The sequence below is a fragment of the Pelmatolapia mariae genome, linkage group LG17 (genome assembly GCF_036321145.2).
Source record: "Pelmatolapia mariae isolate MD_Pm_ZW linkage group LG17, Pm_UMD_F_2, whole genome shotgun sequence".
Taxonomy (NCBI): Eukaryota; Metazoa; Chordata; class Actinopteri; order Cichliformes; family Cichlidae; genus Pelmatolapia; species Pelmatolapia mariae.
The window spans coordinates 17632930-17645326 of record NC_086242.1 but is presented as its reverse complement, the minus strand read 5'-3'; the positions used below and the strand labels follow the sequence as shown (position 1 = coordinate 17645326).

The 12397-nt window shown below is 40.8% G+C and overlaps 1 protein-coding gene across 1 annotated transcript in view; it reads right to left on the bottom strand.

Moving 5' to 3' along the window:
• Positions 1 to 1824: 1824 nt before the first annotated feature.
• Positions 1825 to 12397, bottom strand: part of fgd6 (FYVE, RhoGEF and PH domain containing 6) — a 30977-nt gene continuing 20404 nt past the window's right edge. Inside the window, exons 6-21 of the mRNA XM_063460176.1 lie at positions 11333 to 11484; positions 8797 to 8953; positions 8484 to 8571; positions 7955 to 8005; positions 7806 to 7864; positions 7649 to 7720; positions 6767 to 6835; positions 6598 to 6681; positions 5163 to 5242; positions 4978 to 5080; positions 4747 to 4890; positions 4558 to 4660; positions 4189 to 4283; positions 3975 to 4103; positions 3746 to 3894; positions 1825 to 3216 (exon numbers count right to left, since the gene is read on the bottom strand). Coding sequence (XP_063316246.1) covers positions 3174 to 3216; positions 3746 to 3894; positions 3975 to 4103; positions 4189 to 4283; positions 4558 to 4660; positions 4747 to 4890; positions 4978 to 5080; positions 5163 to 5242; positions 6598 to 6681; positions 6767 to 6835; positions 7649 to 7720; positions 7806 to 7864; positions 7955 to 8005; positions 8484 to 8571; positions 8797 to 8953; positions 11333 to 11484 — 1578 coding nt within the window. The 3' untranslated portion in view covers positions 1825 to 3173. The remainder of the gene's footprint in view (positions 3217 to 3745; positions 3895 to 3974; positions 4104 to 4188; positions 4284 to 4557; positions 4661 to 4746; positions 4891 to 4977; positions 5081 to 5162; positions 5243 to 6597; positions 6682 to 6766; positions 6836 to 7648; positions 7721 to 7805; positions 7865 to 7954; positions 8006 to 8483; positions 8572 to 8796; positions 8954 to 11332; positions 11485 to 12397) is intronic.

The window sequence follows — 12397 nt, the reverse complement described above, 5'->3', positions numbered from 1 at the left end:
GCAGCAGTCATGACTAAATAACCATCTCGACTTTTCCCCCCACTACCATGCTTCTTTTAAGATCTTGAAGAATTTAATAATTTATTCAAAAACAATCTAATTGGCCTTTAGAAGTATACTTCATCTTGTCTACGTATATTCTCTTTCCATCACCCCCAACCAGTCGCAGCAGATGTCCACCCCTTCTTGAGCCTGGTTCTGCTGGAGGTTTCTTCCTTTCTTCCTAAAGGGAGTTTTTCCTCCCCACTGTTGCCTAGTGCTTGCTCAAAGGGGGATCATTTGATTGTTGTTGTTTTTTTTCTGGCTAATACTGTAGTGTTTTCACCTTACAGTATAAAACACCTTGAGGAGACTGCTGTTTTATCATGACGCTATATAATCTTAAATATAACTGAATTTTAAAAACATCTGACACTAATCAAAATGTCTAACCTGACAAAAAAAAAGGATTCACACAAAAATCCAAATCACAAACACATTCTGATTTTTTGTTGTAAATGGTAAATGGCCTGCATTTGTATAGCGCTTTACTTAGTCCCTAAGGACCCCAAAGCGCTTCACACTACATTCAGTCATTCACCCATTCACACACACATTCACACACTGGTGATGGCAAGCTACATTGTAGCCACAGCTGCCCTGGGGCGCACTGACAAAGGTGAGGCTGCCGGACACTGGTGCCACCGGGCCCTCTGACCACCACCAGTAGGCAAACATGGGGTTAGTATCTTGCCCAAGGATATTTGGCATGCAGCCTGGAGCAGCCTGGGATCGAACCACCAACTGACCTGCTCTGCCACCTGAGCTACAGCCAGGTGGCAGAGCAGTGTGTTTTATTGTGTTGTAAAGTATGAAATTTGTGCATTCTGGTCATCAGTACTGGTTTTGTATTAGAGCAGAATTTAAAGTAGTATTGGATAAAAGTGGTTGGGTGCAAGATGAACACAATTGAAACGTGAAACCATTAAATGTTGCTATTACAGGCAGTAAATGAATATCTGTGGTGAGTTTAACAGTTTTCAGGGATTTAAGCACATTTCTGCACATAGAATGATCCAAAATGAAAAGTCTAAAGCAAAAAGCCTGAGTAAGATGGACATTCTCATCACGGTCTCCTAGTCCTTTTTGAGTCGCCATTTTCTTTCCTTCTCCTCCTTGCTGCTCTTTCCTTAGCTCTTCTCCTGGGTCCTCACCCTCCAACTCCACGGACCTGGAGGTTAATGAAGAACATCAGTTGATGCCGGATCATTAAAATAACTGCATTTGTGAAGCTGCCTCTATTTGCTTGTATGTTTGCTCTGTTGTACTGTTTAACTTACCCCTATTCTCTTCTGTGCAGAAGCCTAAAAGAAATCTGACAGAGAATTGTGAATCTAGACAAATTCACTAACTGGAAACCTTCCGCCTCAAGCTTTGTGAAACACTTTGTTGTAAATAAACCTGCTACTTCAGAGAAGATCAGTTTTCATAAAACTGAAGAAAATCATCAGATTTTTAAGCACCTATGTAAGATTTGTAATTTAAGAAAGGCCCTTAAAAGAGATACATGACTGAATGTCAGAGCAGAGCAGTAAGCAGGACCTCCCCAGTCTGTTGCAGGTCTAACTGAGACAGGCAGCCATTCACCTTTACATTCACACAATTTAGAAATCACTATTTAACTTAATATGCATGTCTTTGGACTGTGGAAGGAAGGCAGAGGACCCAAAGAACCTAGCCAGTAGGTGGATTCAGACTCTTCTTGCTGTGAGGTGACAGTGCTAATGACTGTGGCACCAAATAGCCAACTGCTTTTAATCACAGAAATGAAGACAAGAGGATAAGTTTTATATTCATATATATTTTATTAAAAACTGTTTCCTGACAGTTTAGAAATGCTGTTTATAAGAGACTCTAACGCGTATAGAGTGGATGTTTACAAATGTTATTGTATAAGCTCTGATGATACTCTCCCCCATTTTTATTACTTTACTAAAAAAAAGTTTCTGTTTCTGGGTTTGTTCAAATGTGACATCAACACAAAGAGACTGTGTGAAACAAACAAACAGACTGCAACAAAATGCAATTTTTTTAAACATGTTGAAAGGCTGAGAACCCTAGCGGGACAGTGCGCCATGCATGTCCTACGCTGCAAGGAATTTCAATCTGTGCTGCTGCAGTCTATCTCAAACAGGAGGATATAGAAGGCACAAAGTCTGCTAAATGCAAGAATGAATATTTCCTTAGAAATATATAGTTCATGTGTATTGCCTACAGTGTTTTCGCATTAAAAAAAGCCCCATGTATTAAAAATAAAATTATTTTGAAGGGTATGAAGGTCTCTGATAACAAACCCTGACTCCCAAAATTAAATGCAGCCTGCGCTTTTTAAACAATAAATCTTCCTATTTTATAAATATTAGCTCTCGGCTTTAAAAAACAACAACAACAACAACAGCAAAAAAACACAAGGTCAGCGTTGTTCTTTAATGTACACAGTTTTACCCTTTGACCACTTCCTATGTGGCTCAACAGGCAAAAAAAACTATATACAATAATCTTCATGACACTTCCAGTTGTCTCCAGGATGTTTGTTATTAAAGAATCTCTTGACCAGAGAGATGCATTTAAAGAGCAGAATGTCCACTTCCTGTTTCTGTTAAAGCCTGATTTTCACAGTAAAAGCCCATGCTGTTACATATATCAACTCTCCTCAGACATTAGTGACACTTTGCACACATGATTGGTATTTTATGTTACTTGTGTGCAACCAGTATGAAGTTTGTTTCACACGGATTCCTTTGCCCAACAGCGTTTGAAAAATCACCCCCAGACTTCCGACTTCCAAGGATTTCCGAGGGACTTTAAAAAGCCCAGTCAACTGTTTGGTCTCACTTCCACACACGTGCTTCTGGACTTGACTTTTGACCCGCAGCTGCTACTCGCATTTTGCACCGCTGAGCATCAGAAGCTGAAAATAAGTTCAGAAAAAACAGTTCTTGGAGAGCTAAAGGAGTCTGGCTTCCAAGCAGAGTTTGTGACGCTCTGCAGCAGGCTTCAGTTTAAGGTAGACAGTCCACCTGGAGTCCTTCCTGAGCTGGTGACCTCTGACCTGTGATCAATCAGGGGTCGTAAGTTGTCTTTCAACTGGCTCCGGGGCTGTCACACAACTTCACTACTGAAAAAAAGGGGGATTACTGCTCGAGAATCATTGCCTCCTGGAAGGCTTCGATCCATCTGAAAGTAAGAATGCCATAAACAGAAAATAAGCTGAATTACTATTGAGTTTTAATGCACTCGGATCAACTTTTTGATCTTATTCACAGCAAGATCTGTTTAAGCAATAGTTATTTATGTTATTTTCTGACATCAAAATGTAGGAAAAGAAACCGCCTAACCCACATGGTGATGTGGATGTTTACCTAAGTGTCACTTTCTGAAGATCAGAACAGATCAAACATCCCGAGTATCAATGATTGTTTCTGATTGTCAGTGAAACTGAAATTGTGATATATCCCATAATACTGAAGCTATACTGAACAGAGAGTAGATTTCAGCTTCAGATTAGGACAAACGGAATGTTTTAAAATGTGTTTGTTAGCTGTGAAAATGCAACATGAAATCAGCTCATTGCCTGCTGCCTGGATATTAACAGTATTAACAACCACTCTGGAATCAAACGCCTGTTTCATGTAGTTACCACAAATGTTAGAGAGCAAACAAAAATCTCTAATATTACCACATTACTGGACTGTTTGTCAGATACCTCTGTGCCGTGGGGATGTCGTCAGCTTTGAAGATGTAGAACAGTGTGTTTTTGTGATACAGCTTGAACTGCAGCTTCTGAGCAGGTCCGTTCTTCTCCTCTCTCAGGAAGAAACCCAGCAAAGGTTGGCTCTCCAACGCTGCCACATCCTACACGGAAAAAATACGCGTTTAAAGTCTGAAAAAATGCACAGCTTACAGGAAAACATGAGATCACTTAGCACCAGTACCTCGCTGGCAGCGTAGGTGTACAGGACTTTATTCTTAATGACAAACCACAGCCTCTTCCACTGCTTCTTGTTGCCTTTTGACCTGTTTAGGTAGCCACTCATGGAGGAATTCTCAGTGTTGGCAGACACCTGATAAACATGCAAAAAATGAATCCTTGAAATGCCAAAGATGCAAAATAACATCACACATTTGACATAAATTTAGCCTGCTTACCTCTTTCAGTGCAGCAGGAATCTTCTTCTGTTTCCTGGTGAAGGAGAAAGCTCCAGATTTGATGGGAGAAATTGATGTTGAAGCACAGCGGTCACCTAAAATATGGCAACATGTTACTAAATAGGACAGAAGACAGGAGTTATACCAAAAAGTAAATAACCTACAGTGTAGAAAATGTAGTCTTATCCTTAATTGATTAAGACTTTAGACTGTGAAATTGTCCATAAGTGTACGTATCAAATTATAAAACCATCAGATTTAAGTTCTTTGGCGCTTTTTGCCTTTTCACATCCTTGTTCCACAACAACAAACACTTAAACTGAGACATCCTGCTGCTGGTTATCCAGAGAAACCGTCCTCTGTACTCACTGTTCTCCTGTAGCTTTGCAAAGCAGTGATCACACACACGAGCTGGTTGGTTCTTTAAGTACTCCAGGTAGTATTTGTTGGCAGAGCACGCCTGACACACCACCTGTTGGATGCACACAGAGCCGCCATGAGAAGAGGGTCATGTAATAGAAAATGTGAAGGAGTGGCCATTGTTATAGCGATACAGACCTTTCCACAGGCGCGACAATGGTGCCTCCTCCAAGTGAGGGTGAACTCGCAGGTGCAGATCATACACATGGTGGCCCTCAGGTCTGGGATCCAGATGGGAGCCTTTGAGCCTAACGGGGCACCACTATCAACGACCCCCTCCGCCTGTGGTGAGAGAGGCTTCGGGTTAATATGGATGCACACCAGGTGAAATTATCACACTGTCCACCCACACAGACGTCACGTTCTTACCTCCTCCTGACTTCGGCTCGATATGAAGGTGATTTTCTTCTTCGTGTAGTCGTCTATGGCCTTTGCGATGGCCTCCAGCCACTCGTCTCTCTCGGTAGCTGAGCTGTGAACACAAGCAGCACTCGTGAGTTTACAGCTCACGACGGGTGCACAAAGTCTGATGCAGTACTCGCCCGAGTGCTTACCTCGCTGACAGGATGAAAGAGCGTTCAACGCTCTCGATGTTCAGCTCGTTCTGATAGGCCTCCTGGCTGGGCTTACTCACCTGCAAAAATTCAAAAGCAAGTAAACTGAAGCTGCTGCTGCACACACAACAGGCAGTATTTCAGTGTACATGAAACATGAGTAAATGTGTAGTAGAGGGTTTAAAAAGAAAACCCCCAGCAGATCTCCCGACTGCAGCTTTTAGGACTACAATTTTATTTGCTTTCAGTTTTGTTGCTGAAAACTACAAACGACAGTTTCATAAACTTTACATAATCGTTCACTGAAGATTTTACTCTGACTTTGACTTTTTTTAAAAATCAGACTCAGATTTTGCTCAGGCTGTTGTTAGCTCATGAACACTGAAGGGAGAGCTCCATGGAATGGGTTTCAATGGCCGAGCGGCCTCATTCAAGCCATACGTCACCAAGAATAATGCAAAGAGTCAGATGCAGTGGTGTAAAGCACACCACCACTGGATTCTAGAGCAGTGGAGACTTGTGCTTGGGAGTGATAAATGATCTGATGGATGAGTCTTGGCAGTCGGCAGGAGAACGACACTTTTCTGACTGCATTTTGCCGAGTGTTAAGTTTGGTGGATGGGGGATTATGATGTGGGGTTGTTTTTTAGGAGTTTGGCTCGGCCCCTTAGTTCCAGTGAAAGGAACTCGTAATGCATCAGCATACCAATCCAATCCAATCCAACTTTATTTACAAAGCACTTTAAAGCCAACACAGGACCAAAGTGCTTACAGTAAGTTAGTTAAGAACAATAGATAAAACGAAATGGCAAAAAATAAAAACGAATAAAATAAAAATAAAATAATAATTCATTATTAAAATGAATAACAAGACATTTCTTGCTCCCAACTTTGTGGGAACAGTTTGGGGATGGCCCCTTCCTGCTCCAACATGACTGCGCACCCTTGCACAAAGCAGGTCCATAAAGACATGGATGAGTGAGATTGGTGTAGAAGTAGTTGACTGGCTTGCACAGAGACCGTTCCTAAACCCAACAGAACACCTTTGGGATGAAATAGAACGGATAATGCAAGCCAAACTTTCTCATCCAACATCAACGTCTGACCTCAGAACTCACAAAAGAAAAACCTTCCCAGAAGAGTTGAAGCTGTTATAGATGCATCATATTACATCCTAGTGCAAGTGCCTTGAATAAAAAGCAAAGACCTTATATTTCAGTTGTGTCATTCAAAACCTGCAAGTCCCACCACACCTCTTATGCTCAATTGGCCCGCACATCACTTCCAGTTCACAATAACGTTTGATTGGCCTAGGCGTAAACAGGGTTTTCAGCTGGTCTTGGATCTGCTGGTGGATCTCTAAGTAATAAAGTCAGCAATAAGAAGGTTAAGAAAGACAAGAAACAGTAAAGACGCAACCACCACAGTCTCTAACCTTCATCCCAGCCAGAGAAAGGACACTGTTGAGTTTATACTGGGCAGACTGGACTGGAGTGGTGTACATGAGCGCATCATTAAACTGAAAAAATAATCAGAAACAATAAAATGAGGCAGGCAGTGTGAGTGTAATGGTGAAGATTGTGTTGAATTCACCGGCTGCTCACCAAGAAGAACATCCGTGGCTGCATGACTTTCCTGGACAGCTTCATCAGCGTGCCCTCCTTCAGAAACACCTGCAAACACGGATACATTATAAGGTCACACCGTGCAAATAATCCACAGTGGTGTAATTATCTCTGCACACTTACAGCATTTATGACAACCTGACCACAGTTTACCCTCACTGAGAACATGCAGTGCTATTAAATAATAGTCAAGCATACATGATTTCAGCTGCAAGTTAGCATGGAGACATGATGCTCTAATTTTTACGGAAGAGGATTAGGGACACCGTAAAAAAAGTGGGCACATCGTTTTTTATCTTCTTTTGAAGGAATTCTGAGAAAAAAGTCAGAATTCTGAAAAAAGCCAGAATTCTGAGATTAATGTCATATTTCTGAGATTACAGTCAGAATTCTGAGGAAAAATATCAGAATTCTGAATTAAATTTCAGAATTCTGGAAAAAAAAGTTAGAATTCTGAGAAAAAAGTCAGAATTCTGAGATTAAAGTCAGAATTCTGAGAAAAAAGTCAGAATTCTGAAAGAAAAGTCAGAATTCTGAAAAAAAAGGTCAGAATTCTGAGATTAAAGTCAGAATTCTGAGAAAAAAGTCAGAATTCTGAGATTAAAGTCAGAATTCTGAGTAAAAAGTCAGATTTCTGAGATTAAATTCAGAATTCTGACTTTTTTCTCAGAATTCTGGAAAAGAAGAAAAAAAAAGATGTGCCCACTTTTTTTTTCCGGTGGCCCTAATCCTCTTCCATAAATTTTGCTTACCGCGTGCTGTTTGTGTTACTTATTTGTGTTACTGTTGCTTAAGCAATCTCCCACTGACAGACCACTCTGTTAAGGCTGTTGGCAAAAAATAACATTTTGAGTGACATACCCTGCCCGGCTGAACGATCTCATGGTGCCCATTGAGGCTGTACTGAATCTGCATCAGCTTCTGAAAGTTATCCTGCAAAAACAAACCACCAAACACCTCAAGTGGCTTTCCATCACTGCAAAAACGTTGAAAGGCTTTAAAGGGAATCAGGTGTTACCCCTTGCTTCATAATGTCATTCGCATGGTTGGCCACCTCCTTCACGATACTGAGGGCAGCTGCATGGACAGCAAAGATAAAGCACCAGTGTTAAAGTGCCCAGCACAAAGGTGGAAACAGGAAGCAGTGAGGGATGTTCTTTATCTAACCTTGTGTGTCTTTGTAATCTTCAGAGTCCTCTGGAAGGTTCTTCAGGTAATCTAGGGAATAAAAACAGGGGGTCAGATTACAGACCTTCAGCTCATCAAGGATATACAACCATAAGTTTATTTTGTTGTGAAGAACTTTTCTTCTTCTTTTGTCTAGACTCTAGCTTCATTTTTGGTTTAGTTTACACTTAAAGTCCCAGAACATCCATGAAAGAAAAAAAGTCTTTGTACTTTTTGTCTGAAACATTTTTTTCCCTCTTTGATATCAGAAGGATTTAGCTGAGTGTGCTGACAGCTTCTTATTTTCCTCAAAGTAATAAATAAATATTTGTAACTTTGTTCTGCAGAAAACAGGCTCTCCTTCGATCGTCGTATTTGTCCACTGGGTGGCAGTGCACTCCCAAAACACCAGGACAGTGAAAACCTGACTTTACTCCAGCTTTCATTCTCGTGCCGCCAATAAAAAGATTCAATAAAGTTTTGACCTGCAGCGTGTTGGAGCAATGAATATGCCTCTCTGAGTTTGTACCTGTGAGCAACAGCTGGTACTGAGGGATCCTCTGCACTGGTTTCAGCAGGTAGTGTTTCAGAGCCAGGCTGGCACACCTTGGGCTCATCTGAGACAAAACAAGAGCAGAGTCACTCTAAATGCTGCTGCAAAACCCAAACAGATGCACAGACACAGCAAATCCCAATTATCCCACAGATATGAGAGGTTTTAGATATTATCCAAAGACCTTTATTATTATGGCTATGATGGTGCAGAGGCTTCTGATAATGTTTTTTTTTTCCATTTAAATTCTTCACTGAAGTCCTGGCTGGAAAACAGTTTGGATCTCTACCTCAAACTCTCGGACGACGGCTGCAAACGCGGGGTTCTTCCTGCACTGCTCGTCCAGCAGAGCCACGTTGTTGTCAAACTGGCGGATGTAGGTGGAGTACATCTTCAGGTAAGGACCTTTCTGTACGAAAATGTCCGACAGCCTCTGATGGTCGCTCCTGTAACCAGATGGACATAAAGTTTCCTGAAGTCAATGAAACAGCGCCGATATATTAAAGCAGAAAAAAGAACTTCAGTTGGAAATCATCATGGGGAAAAACACATCAAACGCTATAACAGCAAAATACAGAGAAGCAATCGTGTTGCATTTAATTTAACGTGTCCAAGTACTTTACTCGCCAGGATGAATCAAGGGGCACTTCACCGACTCTCATGTTTAACAGTTTTTATGACACATGAATTGTGATAAATATAAAAAACTGTAAATCTAAGTAAGCAACTAAAAGTCAGGATGTGTCAGCCTCTGTTGTTACTAGTCTAACTTGCCTGGAAGTTCAGTCTTAAATTTCTAGAATATTCATATTATAACAGTTTAATTCAATTTTGGCCATTCTGGTTATCTTTCCTACATTTTCAGAGCACTGTCTTAAGATGTAGGAACACAAAGATACAACAGAAACCTTCAGGACTTAATCTAATGTCTGAATTTTAACCATACAGAGTGCAGCTGCTGGACCAAAACTAGGAAAGTAGAGTATCACATGTCATTATGAGTACTTCTGCACTATATTTATTTTAGGATAAGTTTTAAAATGCTCATATTTTGTCAAACAGGCACAGCAGCCCTGAACTTTTCTCAGTGGATGTTTCCGGAGCGAGCTGCATGTGAGAAGGCCAGTGTCTGACTCAGCAGGACTGGACATTAAACAGTCTCATAGCGCCCCAGAACAAAGAGTGTGTGAGGCAACACTGCCTAATCCAGTGTGCTGACTTTAGTGTGTCTAAAGAACACTTTCCTTTTGTGAGAAAGGGCAGCTGTTGACAATAACCTTACTTAATTCTTCAAAGATTGTCCCAACTTCATGTGTAAAAAGATCAGAGAGGATCAGCTCTTTGGTGTTAGGGTGACTCAGCTCATGAAAAACCTCCCTGAGGAGCTCCGACTCAACAAATCACCTCTAAAAACTCACTTCTGTCGAGTCACCCTTTACTTTATGATACATTATGAACATATAATAAGATGAATCTTACTAGTTTTTTTCTAAGCAATAGTTCTGAGGAGAAATGTATTTATTGGCCCTTTATCTGACACATTTCCACATGTAAAGTTTCAAATTGACCTCCAACAAAGTTTATTGAGCATCTAAATGTCATAATGATGATTCAGTATGTTGGGAGTAGCTACTGGTCTCGAGATATAAGACTAGAGAGTCGAGGAAGTATTGCTTACAAACTCCACAGGACTTTAAACAACATTCTCAAAACGAGGGACTGATGTTTCACTTCAGTTTATGGTATAATAATAAAGTGAAACTATGACAAAAAATAAAGGATCAATGAGCATGTTCTCCTCTGAGCTTATCATTTTTTCCCCTTACTGTTATAAAGGCTTTTTTGATATAACTTATTTTAATACTGTATTAATGCAGTAGGTGTCTGATTAGGGCATAACTTTGCTTCTTTACCAACTAATAAAGAGCATGTTGTTGTTGTTGTTGTTTTTTTTTTTAGTTTTGTCTAATTTGATTTAAAGTAAGGCTTGTTATGCCTTAGTAGTTTACAGTAAAATAAAGAAGGAGCACAGGCTGTATACAAAAGATGGGCACTGCTAATCTGCATTCTTTCTAATGGCCACCAGGTGGCGACTCCTGTGATAGTATTTATGATTATGATCTGTAAGCTATGTTTATGGGCTCAATCGCTACAGTTTCTTACTGACTAAAACATAATCACTTTTTTATGACCCACTCGAGTAAAAAAAAGGACAATAAAGTAACGTGTGCTCTCATGAGCCAATAGAGTGCAGCGTTCTTTGGTTTCTCAGATGCAGACGCGTCGGATACACTCATGACATCAGGTTTCAGAAAGCTAAAGTGATGACGACTAAATAAAGCTCGAGACTTGACAAACTAAAGCTTTATTTCAACTTTTGTGTTGAATCTAGTAAAGCCCACTGCTTAGCTGATGCGAGTGTACAACACCGTTACTTTTTATGATGTCATTGACTCTTGCTTGTGATGTCTCTGCGTTGGTGTGCAATTTAGCACACCAAAACATATGATTTGAAAAATGATGCCAGAAGAAGATGAAGAAGAAGAAGGAGCAGGAAATGAACAGGATGTAACTACAGCTCTGAACAGGCCAATCACAGTCATTGTGGACTGCATTAATGTGACAAGTAGTTACAGTTACATTTAGGGAAGTGTATGTCAGGATGGATTTGTGGATACAATGTAACTGCTGCTTTCACCTTCCATCTTTTCCATCTCTATAAGAGGAACCTTATGTTCCACTTTTAAAGCCTTATAAGGCTTAATTCAGCTACAAAGATGCTTTCTGTGCTGCAATAGTGAGAAGGAAAACTGTATTTGTGTTACCAGTGTGCCACTCTCTCCTCCAGCTCTCTCAGCAGGTCTTTGTTGAGCTGGTACAGCTGAGGCAGGTAGTACAGGATCTGACAGAGGATCCGCTCATCCACCACCGGCTTCCCATTCTGACGGGTTGCCTTGGCAACGGCATCCCGAAAATCCTGGAGAGAGACGCATGGGTTAATTCTGACAAAGCTTTGCACACACACAGACACAGCTGGGCAGGCTGGAAGTGGCACATGACAACCAACTTTACTACAACTGATCAGGAGCACCTCATAAACTGCCCCCTCCTCCACCCTTCCCGTCCACACCTCTGCACATATTTTATGACACACACACATCCACCCCCACCCACACACATGGAGCTGAGTCAGCACTTTGACTTTGTCCAGCATGCCAACACACACATCCACCTGGAAGGAAGTAGGGAGGTGACAAGGAATCCCGACGTCCTGGATAACTCGCGCCCTCTCACTCACAAATATATCCACCGCTTGGCATTACAGCAAAACACAATATTACAATCGTAGCTGTCATGTGTTTGTTTAGCTTGTGCCCCATTTATCTTATTGTCTTTGTAAGACCAGATATCCCTCTTTATCTGGGACTGAATGGCATTTTCATTCCTTGTCCCACACCTCGACTCCTTCTTTAGGACACGCGCTTTTTTAAAGTCTCATTTTAACCCAAAATATATAAAGGGAAGGCTTTTTATTAGACAGAAGAAGGTTAGCCTGTCTAATGCCATACTCATCAGCGAGAGTTACTAAAAAAATCATAAGCTCTTCATATTTTGTTGAATATAACAAAAACAACCACAAAGAAATGAAGCAGCAGTATAGTCTGAGAAATACGTCTTTTTAGCTGCACCACAGCGTCCTCTTTAAGAGAAATACATTATGACTGTCCAGATGATCGGAAAGATAAACTCACCACGCAACACACAATAAAATATAATCTCAGAACAAATATAATGCACACGTATATGCTGTTATCCGCCACAACTACAGATAAACAAAATGTTCACCACCTCAAACATGCATTTATTTTTTAGATATTTATGTATTAAGC